The 17119-nt window shown below is 41.6% G+C and overlaps 1 protein-coding gene across 1 annotated transcript in view; it reads right to left on the bottom strand.

The window, feature by feature from the left end:
- ryr2a (ryanodine receptor 2a (cardiac)) overlaps positions 1-17119 on the bottom strand; it is a 551531-nt gene that overhangs the window by 262126 nt on the left and 272286 nt on the right. The window contains exons 29-31 of the mRNA XM_060830792.1: positions 16736-16944; positions 11756-12108; positions 243-360 (exon numbers count right to left, since the gene is read on the bottom strand). Coding sequence (XP_060686775.1) covers positions 243-360; positions 11756-12108; positions 16736-16944 — 680 coding nt within the window. The remainder of the gene's footprint in view (positions 1-242; positions 361-11755; positions 12109-16735; positions 16945-17119) is intronic.

Below are 17119 nucleotides of genomic sequence, written 5' to 3'. Positions count from 1 at the left end.
ATTGGAGAAGTAAGTAAATGCTGCATGTTAATTATTCAACTTCTTTTATGATGCTGCATTAGTTTGGGCCTTTTTGAAAATACTGGGCAACAACTGGTGAGTCAATGGGATCCACAAGCTATACTCTATTTTGACCAAGCAAATGAAAACTGCTTCAGAAACAAGCCAACAAATAAGTGTTGAAAGTATTTCATTAAAGCAAAAGTAAATTTGATGTAAGGTGACCATTATAAAGCACTTACAGTTGTTGTCTGCATCAGGAAGTCATAATCATCCCTGTCCTCTGCCAGTACCTCCTCCGTAAGTCGAGGTGAAGAGTGAGCCACATTATAATCAGGTTTCGTCCTTTTTAACATAAACCTGAAAAGGAGGGTATTTCATTTGTGAGCAGCAAAATATATCTGAAGCACTGATTTATACACTGGTTCTTATGCCATCTTAACAAAAGTGCTTTATCCACCTTGCGGTAACCTTCGTTACAGACAAAGTTATGTAGAATGGAGCAAATTACATTAATAAATAGTTTGTTTTCCTTATTCCAGTCAATGGTAGCACCCAGGATAATGAAGTTGGGGGAATCCAGTGGTGATGTTACCCCCAAATGCCAATGGAAAGTGGTCAGGTGCTCTTTGTTGGAGATAAACATTCCCTGGCATTGATGCTGCTTGCGATTTTCCATGCAAACCTGAATGTGATGTTGCTGCAGATGAGCATGGGTGGCTGGGGAGTTGTAAACATTCATGAACATGGTGCAATCATCAGCGACCATTTCCATTTCTGATGACGATGGAAGGAGGATCACTGGAAAAGAAGTTCATGATGGCTGCACCTAGGACTATGAGGAAATCTGACAGGTCATGTCCTGAGGTTCAAATAATGTAGGGCCCAGTCAATGGCATAATTTAACACCCGTCACCATTAGTTTTGAGTAGGGCATTTAATTGGGAAGGAGGGAGTTAAATGAAGACACTCCAAGCTTCCTGTCTCCACCCGATAAAGTCTGTGGTAGGAAGGTCCATGGGCGGCATCCTCCTTTTCCATCAACTTACATACTTAAGTGGCCAATTAATGTCCTCTCAAGGGCCTCATCCCATACAGGTCATTTGAACTCAGAACCAGATGGGGGATTCACCATGCAGAGGATATGAATAGTAATCTATCTTTTCTATTCTTGAAGGCTATGAAAAGAGTTGGCATCAGGAAAGGGGAGCACAGCCAAAAGCATTGCTCCTCCATTACCCCCACATCATCGGCATCTTACTGCCATTACTCCCCTATTCTTGCATTCCTCCTGTATCTGAGGTTTTGATGATGCTGCTAAATACAGAAGAGTTGGTCTCCAAGTGGTTGGCAGCTCTCAGTGTGTCAGACATCCATTCCCCAATCCCTATCCCACCCACTCCTGGCTCCTTGATCCTGGGGTAGTGGCTCAGTGCAACAGGATTTCTCAAAAGAAGGCGATGCAGGACCCCCACAGCTTCTCCAGCCAGCAAGTGAAGAGCCCATTGATGCCATCATATCCAGTGTGATGCACTTCTGATGATTACACAGCAGTTCCGCATTGAAGTCCTGGATTCTCTAACAGTTCCTGAATGTGATGAGTTGACATGAAGGACCCTCATGGCAAATTATGTGTCAGCACTGTTGCTATGAACTTGGAAACAGTCTGTGATTTCTTCAAATCTTAGACTTTGAACCTGCCATTTTGGTTGACATGGGCAAAATGATAAAGTTGCAAGTCTCATTGACCTGTTGCAGGAACCATGATACTGCTGTTAAACTAATATAGGGAAAAAACTGGAGATGACAAAATTGAGGACTACAATAAAGTTTGGCATGAATTACAGCCATGGTTGCAAGTGGCAATATTAGTCTGCAACTGCCTTCCTTCCAGGAGATACATAGCCATGCTTGCTCCCCCGAGAACTGCAGGTATCATTAGTTATGGAGAGAATGAAGATATCTGCAAAGTCTCTTACTCAAATATTAATGCTGATGCTATAGTGTAATGTTGACGGAGTGCTGCTCTGTCAGAGATGCTGTCTTTTGGATGAAACATTAAACCAAACTCTATATGCCTGCTCTGGCTGCTGTTAAAGATTACATGATATAACTTTGAAGAAAAGCAGGACAGTGTCTGAATGATATTTATCTTTCAACTGATGTCAATGAAAACTATCTGGTCTTTATTATATTGCCATTAGTAGGAGCTAACTGACTGTTGCATTTCCTGAAGTTCAACAGTAACTAAACTTCAAAAGGTTTTAACTGTACAGTGCTTTGAGGCATCTAGCAGTTGTGAAAAGTGCTGTATAAATGTATCGATCTCTCCTTCTGTGCTCTCCTTTCTGCTGCATGTAGATTTGGCTTTCCTATATGTTGCTACTCCTGTTCTTTTTCCAATCAAAATGGATCCTAATTTTGGAAACAGCCAGGCTGATGAAGGGCTCTGGCCCGAAACGTCGAATTTCCTGTTCCTTGGATGCTGCCTGACCCACTGTGCTTTAACCAGCAACACATTTTCAGGCTCCTCCAGTTGCTCCAGTTTGCTCCAACAGTCAAAAGATGCGCAGGTTCGGTAGACTGGTTACGGGAAATTTCCAATAGCGCCCAGGGATGTGCAAGCTAGACGGATTAGCCATGAGAAACGCAGGGTTACGGAGATGAGGTGGGTCTGGGTCGGATGCTCTTCGGAGGGTGGGTGTGGACCCGATAGGCTGAATGGCCTGCTTTCACACTATAGGGATTTCATGATTCTATACTTTTTTTAAGCTTATTGAAAATGAGAATGAGAAACAAAAACCAAAGTGATTTTGCATCCATATCAGACGAAAAGTAAGAGAAAGATATTTGCTAAACTGTTGAAGCAAGTTAAACGAGAGAAGGTGAGGGTCCTTTTAAGTAGCTCAGCAACTGGGTAACTAGCACCCGAAATCACCCATTATTTGGGGGCAGGTTCAAGAATTTGTGGTGGCAGTGCTGAGTCAAAACTAAGTAGCATTTGATTCCACACTAAGATGTGAATTCTCACTGTAATTCATATTAAACAGGCCTCCGGGAGGTGCACTGTCTGCCAAAATTATAGCTTATCCATAAGCTGCAGCTGGTGGGCTTCAGATGGAAAGGTCTGACTCAACAAACCATATGAATTACTCACAACTACAAAAGGATACTGATGAACATTGCAGCGCAGTTACGTATCCCCTTGAATTAATAAATTGTTGGAGCCATTGACATCTTTAAATAAATAATTTTCAATAGCTGAGGGAACCAGTAGCCAAATAATTAATATGTCAGTGAGAGACTGCAAATTAGACAGAGAAGTAGGCACCAAAGAATTCATCAATTCATAAACCAGCAGGTATAGCATCCAATAGTTAAATTAATGGGTTATCAGGGAGCAAGGAATTCATAGAGAATAACAAATCAAAGTATAAATACTGCAGTAGACAAATCAGAAAATGGATAAAGTGCTGCAGTTTCAAATGTAAATGAATTAATTAAATCATAGAGGGCAATTGTGTGAAAATATTAACAAGTTATTGAAAGCAGGGTGTAGTGAATGAATAAACCCAGAGTGGAGTAGGGTGCACTAACTATACACTAATTAGAATAACCCATACTATTGATTAATAAAAAAGATTGAACAAACCATTTAATCATTAAAATATTGGAGCAGGAACAGAAACAACCAACAAATTAATCAATGGTGCAGCGGTTACCGACAACTTAATTTTGTGGGATGACCATGCCGTACAAATACTGCGAGTTGTCTGGTGAATTAATTAATTATTGCAATAGGAGGCACACCAGCAGGTAAATCATTGGAAGACTATTTACTGGTGAATTAAAGAAGTAATGGAGAATTGGGCATGACCAATAAGTCAGTAAATGGATGGAGCAGCAAACACCAGTGGATTAATACATTAATCTTACAGACAGCACACCACCAAATCAATAAAAGAATTGGGTAATGGCAAGTTATTGGGCAAACCCTCACTGGCTTGTCGTCTTGGCTTCCTAATTATTGAAAGAATCTTACTGCTTGTGAGGTTACTGAAATTGATATTAAAGATGATTCCATTTGTTACGGATTTAATTTATAAAACCTTGCGAAGTCAACTGGGCTTGCTTTCTTTGTTTCTGCAAAAGTGATTTCACGGTAGCTTAACTTTCTAAAAACACCACCATGAATTTCCCAGGGGTCTCCTGACTGACTGCAGTAATTTTCCCATGATGAGCAGTGGAGTCACTGGATAAGCAAGTGAACATAGTTCTCACTGAAGTAGCAATGTTTTATGAGCCTATGCAATTGTGTGAAGTATTGAAAAGCAAAAATATCAGTGGACAAGGTAAAAATTAGAAAGATATATGACAGTATGGGAAGATAATGGACAACTGATTGACGTGCCTTCCTAAATATATCAGTGTATACAGACCAACTCAATTTTCTCTGGTCTGATTCAGAGTCATAGAGACATGCAGCACAGAAACAGACCCTTCAGCCCAACTTACCCATGCCAACTACATTTCCTAATTGAACTAGTCCCATTTGTCTGCACTTGGCCCATATCCCCTCCAAATATTTCCTATCCATGTACCTGTCCAAATATCTTTTAAGTGTTGTAATTGTACTCATCTTTACCACTTTCTCCAGCAGCTCATTCATATACGCACTACCTGTTTTAAAAAGTGTCCGTCAGGCCATTAGAACCGTGGTTATCCTGGCTGGGAAAATGAACAACCTTTGGCAGTTACAGCATAGATGGGAGAACAGAATAATCCTCTTGAATCCAGTGGAAGTTTTGGAAGGGATATTAGGAGAAATCGCTGCTCAAGCAAAATATGTGGTGAATTTCCTTGGAATGTCTCCCACTGAGGCACTGCAATGTTGAGGGAAACCCAACTGGGCAGAAATAGGATTCCTTCCCACCAAAATTACAGCTGAAGGAAACCCAATAGAAATTTCATCCTCACAAATTTGTTATTCTAATAAAACTGACAATACAATTAGCTTGATAGGTTTCCAAATAGAGATATGGCAAAAAGGCAATTTGACAGGGTTCTTTATTAAATCAGGGAAAAGTTTGTTTGGGTCCAATCATTTGTTCTAACCACTTTTAAATTAAGAATCATTTTTTTTACAGAAAACTCATTTGTCCTAGTAATCCTTCAAAACATCTTAAGAACTGCAACTTGGGCTCTGCCAGACCAAGGAGAAGTTTTGGAGGTCACTGAGAGCATGAGGATGGTTGAAAACTTTAAGTTCAATTTGAAAATACATTGCCAACATGTCCGAGCCTGAAACTATTTCCAGTTCTTCCCATCTCCAAGAGGCGGAGCTCATTAACAGATAAAACTTGCAATCTAATGATGCTATTCAGATCACAACACGGTATTTGAATGCAGGCTTGGAAGCCTCTCCTGGACTTGCCGATGTCTGGTCATAGTACACAAAAATAGAGCCAAAAGAAACCCAGGTATGTTTTTCTATTGTGCTTAATTGTGTTAGTTATCTCATGGTTCAGAAAAGCAATAGTGTTTCTCCTGACCTCCCATGACTAATTTGAGTCTCTGCTACTACATCCAGGTTTGCTCCCCTGAGTTCAATTATATCTGGACCTCCCCTTTCACTGTTTACTTCACCGTGGGGACTATTCCTTTACATCTCCTGGTGGCTTATTTGTCCCCAAAACACTTACCAACAACCCAGGCTGCAGTAACCATCTTTGTGTTTTTGATACATAGAACATAGCACAGGAATAGGCCCTTTGGCCCACCCATGTCTGGGCTGATCATGATGCCATTCTAAACTAACCTATCTGCCTGCACATGGTCCATTTCCCTCTATTGCCTGACCATTCATGTGTCTGTCTATAATGTCTTTTAAACTGTGCTAACATATCTGCCTCTCACAACTCTCCTTCAGGTACGCCTCTCATTCTGTGGAAAAAAACTTGCCTCACATATCTCCTTCGAGGAAAAAGTGAGGTCAGCAGATGCTGGAGTATCAGAGCTGAAAATGTGTTGCTGGAAAAGCACAGCAGGTCAGGCAGCATCCAAGGAACAGGAAATTTGACGTTTTGGGCATAAGCCCTTCATCAGGAATGAGGAAAGTGTGTCCAGCAGGCTAAGACAAAAGGTAGGGAGGAGGGACTTGGGCGAGGGGCGATGGAGATGTGATAGGTGGAAGGAGGTCAAGGTGAGGGTGATAGGCCGGAGTGGAGTGGGGGCAGAGAGGTCAGGAAGAAGATTGCAGGTTAGGAAGGCAGTGCTGAGTTCGAGGAATTTGACTGAGACAAGATGGGGGGAGGGGAAGTGAGGAAACTGTAGAAATCTGAGTTCATCCCTTGTGCTTGGAGGGTTCCCAGACAGAAGATGAGGCGCTCTCCCTCCAACCGTCGTGTTGTTATGGTCTGGCGATGGAGGAGTCCAAGGACCTGCATGTCCTTGGTGGAGTGGGAGGGGGAGTTAAAGTGTTGAGCCACGGGATGGTTGGGTTGGTTGGTCCGGGTGTCCCAGAGGTGTTCTCTGAAACGTTCCAAAAGTAGGCGGCCTGTCTCCCCAATATAGAAGAAGCCACATCGGATGCAGCGGATGCAATACAGTATCGGCGCTGCCTCGTGCTCCCACGAGGAGGTTGAACAGTTCATCCATTTTACCAACACCTTCCACCCCGACCTCAAATTCACCTGGACCGTCTCAGACTCCTCCCTCCCCTTCCTAGACCTTTCCATTTCTATCTCGGGCGACCGAATCAACACGGACATCTACTATAAACCGACTGACTCCCCAACTACCTAGACTACACCTCCTCCCACCCTGCCCCCTGTAAAAACGCCATCCCATATTCCCAATTCCTTCGTCCCCGCCGCATCTGCTCCCAGGAGGACCAGTTCCAATACCGTACAGCCCAGATGGCCTCCTTCTTCAAGGACCGCAGATTCCCCCCAGACGTGATCAACGATGCCCTCCACCGCATCTCCTCCACTTCCCGCTCCTCCGCCCTTGAGCCCCACCCCTCCAACCGCCACCAGGACAGAACCCCACTGGTCCTCACCTACCACCCCACCAACCTCCATATACAGCGTATCATCTGCCGTCATTTCCACCACCTCCCAATGGACCCCACCACCAGGGATATATTTCCCTCCCCTCCCCTATCAGCGTTCTGAAAAGATCACCCCCTCCATGACTCCCTCGTCACGTCCACACCCCCCACCAACCCAACCTCCACTTCCGGCACCTTCCCCTGCAACTGCAAGAAATACAAAACTTGCACCCACACCTCCTCCCTTACTTCCCTCCAAGGCCCCAAGGGATCCTTCCATATCTGCCACAAATTCACCTGCACTTCCATGCACATTATCTATTGTATCCGCTGCACCCGATGTGGCTTCCTCTATATTGGGGAGACAGGCTGCCTACTTGCGAAATGTTTCAGAGAACACCTCTGGGACACCCGGACCAACCAACCCAACCATCCCGTGGCTCAACACTTTAACTCCCCCTCCCACTCCACCAAGGACATGCAGGTCCTTGGACTCCTCCATCGCCAGACCATAGCAACACGACGGTTGGAGGAAGAGCACCTCATCTTCCGCCTGGGAACCCTCCTACCACAAGGGATGAACTCAGATTTCTACAGTTTCCTCACTTCCCCTCCCCCCATCTTGTCTCAGTCAAATCCCTCGAACTCAGCACTGCCTTCCTAACCTGCAATCTTCTTCCTGACCTCTCCGCCCCCACCCCACTCTATCACGCCTATCACCCTCACCTTGACCTCCTTCCACCTATCACATCTCCATCGCCCATCCCCCAAGTCCCTCCTCCCTACCTTTTATCTTAGCCTGCTGGACACACTTTCCTCATTCCTGATGAAGGGCTTATGCCCGAAATGTCGAATTTCCTGTTCCTTGGATGCTGCCTGACCTGCTGCGCTTTTCCAGCAACACATTTTCAGCTCACATATCTCCTTCCCCTCTTAGCTTAACCCTATTTGACCTTTCCACCCTTGGGGAAAAAAAGACTCTGACTATCCACCCTATTTATGCCTGTAATAATTTTATCTATCAGGTCACCCCTCAGCTACCAATGCTCTCCTTACAATTAACTGGAACATAGCTTGACTGAGTAGTATTCATTTATCTGTCTCATGTTCAATTACTTTGTCTCAGCAATTATATGCTGTGCCACAATCCCATAAACATGTTATTTTTCCATCTACCTAAGAATAGGTCACATACTAACCTGTGAACTGAATATAATAACAAGAGATCTCCGATAAAAATTACGCACCAGATTATTAGTCCAACAGGTTTATTTGGAAGCACTAGCTTTCAGAGAGCTGTTCCTTCATCAGGTGGTTGTGAAGTATAAGATCATAAGACACAGAATTTATAGCAAAAGATTACAGTAAACTCCACAACCACCGAATGAAGGAGCAGTGCTCTGAAAGCTAGTGTTTCCAAGTAAACCTGTTGGACTACAGCCTGGTGTTGTGTGATTTTTAACTCTGTACACCCCAGTCCAACACCAGCATCTCCAAATCAAGAGATCTCCGGTCAGCCACTGGATCCATGGGCAGGTAGGGGTGGCCCTGAAAATGTCACCAATGCCTTTCCAGTGCCTACCTGCCAATTGTTTGACCTGCAGGGGGGCAGCAAGTAGCCCAATCACCCTTTTCCCAGTTGTGGCCAATCAAACTCACCTATGACGCAATCAACAGCCACCAAAGAGTCACTTCCTGTTGCTATTTCCCAGGAGTCTGACGGAGGCCAAAGATAGTCGCAAAAATGACAGCAACACTGTTCTTGATTTGGAATGCTGGTGTTGGACTGAGGATGCGCAAAGTTAAAAATCACTAGCTTCCGAAGCACTGCTCCTTCATCAGGTGTTTGTGGTGTATAAGATCATAAGGCACAGAATTTATAGCAAACCACCTGATGAAGGAGCAGCATTCTGAAAGCTAGTGCTTCCAAATAAACCTGTTGGACTATAAAATCTTCGAGTAAAAAATGAGGTCTGCAGATGCTGGAGATCACAGCTGCAAATGTGTTGCTGGTCAAAGCACAGCAGGCCAGGCAGCATCTCAGGAATAGAGAATTCCTATTCCTGAGATGCTGCCTGGCCTGCTGTGCTTTGACCAGCAACACATTTGCAGCTGTTGGACTATAACCTGGTGTTGTATGATTTTTAACTTTGAACACTGTTCTTGGACAGGAAAGATGAAAGCAACCTCCACTACCAACACAATAAAACAAAGAAGATCTGAAACAAAAATTTTGAAACAGAAATTGTTGGCAAAACTAAGCAAATCTGTCAGCATCTGTGGGGAGAAAGAAGAGTTAATGTTTTGAGTCTGGTGACTCTTCCTCGGAACTCACAACATTAACGCTGCTTTCTCCCCACAGACCTGCGAGTTTCACCTGCAACATTTTGCTGCTACATTGGAGCTTATTTCAATCACAGGACCTTCACAAGCTCCTGAGAACCCCACTTTTCACCTTACCCCTCCACCTGACATGTTCACCTCAGCCCGTGGACCCACTCACTCCCCCTTACCACGTCCTAATGGACTAACACCACTGCTTCTCCCACTTACCTTGCACCCAGTTCCAGTGACAAGTATTGCAGGGGACTAGAGCGCTGCTCCCAGACATACAAACCAATGCTTTGTGCCATATTATTTCCACCATTATCAGCTCTACAATTCTACTCTTTTCAGTGAACATTCTGCAATCTTTGCACAGTGTAGAAGCAGCAAAATTGCTGTAGAATGTTTGACTAACGCCTCCGGTCTATCAGAGGTGTAATGAGTAAAACACTCAAAGACCGACCAACTAAAAATTGACCTGGTACTTCGCAGTAGCTCCACTGTCAGTAACAGTTACTGTCAGCAGTGAATCTAATCCACTGCAGTAAATTGTGACTCTGTAAGGAGCAATGTGCACTACGCCGTTACAAGCTGGTCTTGCAATGAATATTCATTGCTCTGATATTTCATTGTCATGCTGACTGGTACTTCCTAGGAAGCTGTGTGATTTCGGAGTCTAAAAGTAAAGCGCCCAGTTCCAAAAAGTCCTATCCCTTTGCTGTAGTTCAGAGTCAATTTGTGGTCAGCTGCAAAAATTATGTATATATTATATATATTGAGATGTTTAGTTTATTGTTAGGAGACTGTCTAATATCCTTTCTGTAAAGTTGTGTAACAATCAGAAGAAACAAGCATTTGAGAAGCATTTTCAAAGTTGACAATATGTGACCTTCGCATCCTGTATTTTTATATAGATCTGCACTATATGGGAATTACCACACCACTGTCACACTTATAACATGTTAAGGTGAATTATTTGGAATTTGTTATTGAGCAGTCAAATTTCAACAAAATAAATACCATTGTAATTGTTAGCAAACAATTTGCTCTGTTATGTATAAATGAGTAAGTGTGTTACTTAAATTAACACAAAAGTGAGAATGTTTAAAATACCATTCACCATGGGTTACATAGGTATACAATAGTGCTTTGAAGACCACATACATTAATAATACGAGGTTATACTGCGTGGTGATCCCTCCCCATAATATCACATATGGAGGCACATGTGCTCATACATTGTACATGTTCTACCTCATAAAAATAATCATCACTTACAATTAATAACCTTAAAATGCAGCTAAAACAAGCAAGGAAGCTATTATTAACAAACACAAAAATGCTGGATGAACTCAGCAGGACTGGCAGTATCTGTGGAGAGAGAAACATAGTTAATGTTTTGAGTCTGTTTTGACTTCTTCGGAACAGTAATAATAACAATAATAAAGTTATTATTAACGTGTGTCAAAAAATGAAGAGAATGTTGAACTAAAGAGCTTCATCATCGCAGCTGAATGCAAAATGATAATCACCAAGTATTCGTGACATATTTGTATATTTTTCACTTCGAAAACTGTTTCGTCTATTCCAACTGCAAAAGAATTATCTCACATAAAGATACAAATTGATCTGTTAAAGTATTTTTTTTTTGCAATGGCAATAATTGAGGCGAAAACTGAATTCAGTGTATATATTTAGTGTAAATAGAGAAAGTTTTTTTCTCCTGGGGTCGGGGAGTCCAGAACTAGAGGGCATAGGTTTAGGGTGAGAGGGGAAAGATATAAAAGGTACCTAAGGGGCAACTTATTCACGCAGAGGGTTATGTATGTATGGATTGAGCTGCCAGAGGAAGTAGTGGAGGCTGGTACAATTGCAACATTTAAAAGGCAGATGGATGCCTATATGTACAGGAAAGGTTTAGAGGGATATGGGCCAAGTGCTGGAAAATGGAACTAGGTTAGGTTCGGATATCTGGTCACCATGGACGAGTTGGATCAAAATGTCTGTTTCCGGGCTGGGCTCAATGACATTATGGCTCAATATCCGGTCAAACAAAAACAGATATTGCCGAAGAAACTCAGCAGGTTTGTCAGCAACTGTGAAGACAAAATGTAGTTCATGTTTTGAGTCCAGTGACCCTTCTTCAGAATATATATCTTGATGTTTGCTGATAATCTAAAATCCATCCCATGCTGCATTCCAAATAACTTCACACTATTCCTCAAGCATGAAGTATGAAATTTTCTTGTGAAATGTTGTCTGCTCAATCTCTGGTAACTATCAGAAAGAGGAATGCTTCCATTTTACCACTTCAGAAAGATTTAAGCTCAGCTTTCAATGTGAAAAATACAGTGTTTTTTTACATGCAATGAAACTCACCTCTGTTTCAAACGAGAAGGCTTTTCCTGATTATAATCCTTATGGTTGTTGAACTCTGTTTTGGCACTTTCTTTCTCTTTTTCTGCTGTGGTTGAGGCCAGATGTCCATGTGCTGTTTTCATCAAAACTTCAAAATCAGAGTCTGCATCAAAATCTTCAATTTCATTTTTCTGAGGTAGGATATTGGTATTTGCCAAACCACCAATGGACATCTTGCAGAACACTTCCGCACATTCAATGGGCATGCTCAGACGATAGAAAGCAATGTCTGTGTTACTGTTTTGAGATCCAAATGACTTCTGTATGACCTTCAAGCAGGGCGAGCTGTCAACAGTGCCATCTATTCGTGTCACCTGGTACATAAATGCCACAGAATTGTTAGCAAATGATGTTCTAGTTTTTGCATATTAATTAAAATACAAAGTAATGTATTACATGTAACATGTGTGGACATTTGTAGCAAACCAAAACATCACTTGCTTAAAATGAAGGCCCACCACAGACATGTTGCTTAGAGCTTTCTCTACAATTGCCAGTTGATAAATGTCAGGACTTCACTTTTATTTAATTAACCTTATTACCTAGAATTGTAGAATATGCCATAAAGCTTTTTACCATAAAATGACCAAGGGTTGGGGCATTTAATGTGTTGCCAGTTTATTTATATTTGTAAGTTAGAAAATTTTTCTTTTACTTACTCACTCATGAGCTGTAAGCATCAGTAGCAAAGCCCTCATTTATTGCTAATTGTTTTTGAGAAGGCAATAGTGAGCTACTTTTTGGCATAGTGCAGTTGGAAGTGAAGGTGCTGCGCAGGTGCTGTTGGGCTGGGGATTGTTTTACAGCATAGTAACCCAGAGGCAATGAAGGAATGGGAATTTGTTACCATGTTGAAATGCTTAGTCACTTGAATGGGATCTTACAGATGCTGATGTTCAACTGGGCCTGATGCCCTTGTCTTTCGAGACATTGGTGGACACTCAACAGCGTTAAACATTCTGTGGAAGAAATCTTGTTGTTGCAGTGCATCTTGTAGGTGGCATACACCACTGCCATGTTATAATGTGATTGAAAGAATGGGATATTTAAAGTGGTGAATGGAATGCCAATCAAGCAGGCTGCCTTGTCCCAGACAGTGACCAGCTTTTTACGTGCTGTCAGAGCTGCACCCATCCAGTGGACAGCATTCCACTTAGTCTTGATGTTCTCTGTAGATAGTGGACAGACTTCGGCACATCACAAGGTTGAATTACCTGTCACAAAGTTCCAATCTTCCACCTGTTCTTTTAGGCATAGTATTTATATGGTGAGCCCCTTAAATTTCTTGAAAATTGGGACACCCAGGTTGTGGATTGTGAAGGATAAAATTCAGCGGCATTGCCATTGTTATAAGAGGGAATAATGAGATGTTCAATTGTTGGGTATGGTCATTGCCTTGTGTGGTCTTAAAATGAGATATCACTTATCTGTCTAAATCTGGATGCTGGCCAAGTCTTGCTGCATGTGGACAAAGACTATTTCATTATTTGAGGAACTAAACACTGTGCAATCAGTAATCAACAGCTCCACTTTTCACTTCAAGATAAACAGCTGAAGGTGTTCTGACCTAGTCAATGCCCTGAGGAACTGTAATGGCAAAGTGCTGAGGATGAGATAATGCATCTCCTTAAAATGCATTTATTTTTGTTTGTTTGACTGAAACTGCGATAGGGTTAGGATTTGGGCAAGGCTTATGGTTAGAGAGCTCCCCCCATCCTGCAGCCCAAGTTTCCAATAACTTAATTTTTTTTCTGGAGCTCCTTGATCCAATTTAAGGTCATATGCTGCAATGATATCAAGTGCAGTTAATTTCACTTCACCTTGAACATTAAGAGCATTTGCCCGTGTTTGGGGTAAATGATATTCAAGAAGAACAGTAAGCTAAGTAAAATGGATGAGGTAGCACTGTTAATCAAAGATGGCATGGGTGCAAAAGGTGAGGGTTCTGGGAGATTTGAAAATGACCATTGGTGAGCATATTAACTGGAAAGTAATTAGTGCTTCATAGCATAGTCATTGACACCTTCCATCATTTTATCAAAGACAGAGTTCATGCTGATGGTACATAAGTTGATTGGATTAGATTTGACTTGCTTTTTGAAGTAGGATTTTGTGAAAAAAATACCAATTTATAAGTGTCAGAACATTCACGCTAGTTTATTGAAATCAGATTGCAAATTCAAATATATGGCTGTATAATACATATGTGTCTCCAATTCAGCAATCCCAATGAGAAAGTTGGGCCAGAAGGAAATGTAAGTTGGAGACAGATTCATGATTTGTAACCTGGAACCCAGCTCCTATTGGAAGTATAGGATTTAAGGTACACAGTGGGGACAAGGAATAAAATGTGGAAAGGTGTGGTATAACAAAAAGTAGAGACAAGAAAGGAAAATAGTAAAATGGGAAATGAGGATCAGAAATTTGCAGGAAGGGACAAAGGGTGCAAAACCAAGGAATACTCCAACCATCATGACCAGATTTCCCCGGTGTTATAAAGAAAACAGCAAAACAAAAGGATCTGTATCACAGTGTGCAGAGGATTCATAACAAAGTAAATATGATCCGATAGCCAATACACATATAGGTGCAAGGTTACAAGGATTGGATCCTGAATTCTTTAGGGGTAAGTGATATTCAAGAATAACAGTAAGCTAAGTAAAATGGGTGGGGTAGCACTGTTAATCAAAGATGGTATGGGCGCAATAGTTAGAGCTGACCGTGTGCTCAGGAGGTCAGGACGTAAAATTAGTTTGGGTGGAGACATCAGGGAAAATAAGAAAGTATATTAGAAGGAAAATTGGGTGCTTGCAATAATGGGACAGTAATAGTCATGGATGATTTCAATCTATATTAAGTAGAAACATCAAATGGAGATAAATGAATGCTTTTGAGATAATTTCTCATAGCAGCATGTTCTGGAACCAAAAAGAGAACAGATTAAAATGTGACAAGATTGATCAATGACCAACAATTAACAGTAGTAGCAACCAGATATGATTAAATTTCACATCCAGTTCAAAGGAGTGGTGATTAGATCAGTCCTAGCATTTTACACCTAAATAAGGGCAACTATGTAGGCACAAAAGCTGAGCTAAGTGAAGTGAATGGGACACAAGGCTAAGGGAATAGATCAGTAGAGATACAGTGGCAGATATTTAATGAGAATAAGTATGCTCCTACTATCAAGAAAACTTCTAAATAGAGAATTCATCATTCATGGTTAACTGAAGTTAGGCAAAGCAACAAACTCAACGTAAGACACATAACTACACAAAGGTGAGTGGCAGGTCAGGTGATTGATCACAATGTAAAGAATGGCAGAGAATAATAAGAAGGTTAATCAGGTTAATCAAGTATGAAAGTAAGGAATATAAAGCCAGATAGCAGGCGTGTATAGCAACAGATATTTTAAAGGGAATTTAGTGAGTGTTGGTCCTCCATAGAGTGAAAATAGACAGTTAATAGTAGATCATAAGGAAATAGCAGATCAAATGGACAAATATCTTGCTTCTGGAGTAGAGTGGTGCTGGAAAAGCATAGCAGATATTTTGCTTCTGTCCTGACTAGGCAGAATACATAAAACTTCCAGTAATAGCTGTAACTCAGGAGGTAGAAGAGAGAGAGAGGAATTTAGTGAAACTACAATCATGAGGGAAGCAGCACTCAGCAAATTGCTGTGAGCTGACAACACTATCCTGGGACCATAAACAAGAACCAATGAGGAAATGGATGTATTGGTGTTGATTTTTCAAAATTCCCTCAATTCATGAAAAGTCCTATCAGGCTGCAGGATAGCAAATATAATCCCTCTGTTTAAGAACAGAGGTAGGCAAAAAACAGGGAAGTATAGACCAGTTAGCTTGACATCTATCGTGGGTAAGGTGATCAAATTGATGGTTAAAGCTGTGTACTCAAAAAACCTCAATGTCATCACAAAGATAAAAAAATCACACAACACCAGGTGAAAGTCCAACAGGTTTATTTGGAAGCATTAGCTTTCGGAGCGCTGCTCCTTCAGGTGGTTGTGGAGTATAAGATTGTAAGACACAGAATTTAGAGCAGATGTTTACAGTGTGATGCAACTGAAATTATATATTGAAAAAGACTTGGATTCTTTGTTAAGTCTCTCATCTTTTAGAATGACTATGTTGGTTTCAGTTCTTTCATATGTAAATCGCAGAAATTTTTTTAAAGTTATATTCTCAAGTGAACTTTAACAACAGATGCCATGTCAGCTCAGATAACGCATTGAAGGTGTGAGGTGCCCTGTGTGAGGCTGTCTGTGCCCCAATGTTTAGACTGATTCTATTTCTAAAAAAAAGGGATTTACAGAATTTTACATGGACTCATGCAGTTTTTGAGCAGGTGGTTGACTCATGCAGTTTTTACCGAAGGGTCTGTTTCCATGCTATACATCTTTATGACTGTATGACATAAGGAAGTCGCAGACGGATGTAAAGAATTTGAATGAGTGGGCAAAAAATATGGCTAACGGAGAATAATGTAGGCTACGGGGAGAATGCGGGTAAGTGGAGTTGAAATGCCCATCAGCCATGATTAAATGGTGGAGTGAACTTGATGAGCCAAATGGCCTTACTTCCACTCCTCTCTCTTATGGTCTCATGATCTTATTGAATGGTGGCGTGGTCTTCTGTTCCTAATTCATATGTTTGTATGTTAGGATCACTGAATTGCCCATGTATGACAAACAACAGCCACAAAATACAAAGACATCAGATGCATGACTCAAAAGCTGAGCAGGGTGTTATCTTTCAAAAGCACATCGTTAATAATCAAACCCAGTCTGGAAGAGAAGCAATCTGTTTGAAATCTGTCATTGGGTTACTGGTGCTTGGCTCGAAATAATGATCAGCAAGTTTTCTGACAATGATATTCCCCCTTGAACTTGAGACTAAAGACAGATGCTGTCTGCCCTACCTCGACATGTTCGTGGTTTGCTGGTACAGGTACAAACTGAGGCAGCCTTTTGCTAAACCACATTGTGATGTCTCTGTTCATGTTCACAGCAAAGGGCTCATATCCTTCTTGCAGCCCACAAATGGTGAAGTACTTCAGGGTGCTAACATCATTGCCAAAGTTCATTCTGCCAACTTGAGAGAGCCCCAGACTACACACTGGAATGAAACCTATGGTGTGAGAGGAAGGGCAAGGGGAGGAAAAACAATGATAGCAAAACGTTATTACAGCACTTACAGCACTATTGTAAGGCACGCGATTAATAAGTGTTGTAAGAAAAAGACAACATTGGAAAAAATTTTGAATTTGGGCAATTTGAGATTTCAAATTAACTGCATAATATAT

Source organism: Hemiscyllium ocellatum, chromosome 10 (assembly GCF_020745735.1).
Source record: "Hemiscyllium ocellatum isolate sHemOce1 chromosome 10, sHemOce1.pat.X.cur, whole genome shotgun sequence".
In the NCBI taxonomy this organism is placed as follows: Eukaryota; Metazoa; Chordata; class Chondrichthyes; order Orectolobiformes; family Hemiscylliidae; genus Hemiscyllium; species Hemiscyllium ocellatum.
Note: the sequence above shows the minus strand (reverse complement) of the source record. Positions and strands in the feature narration are given on the sequence as shown.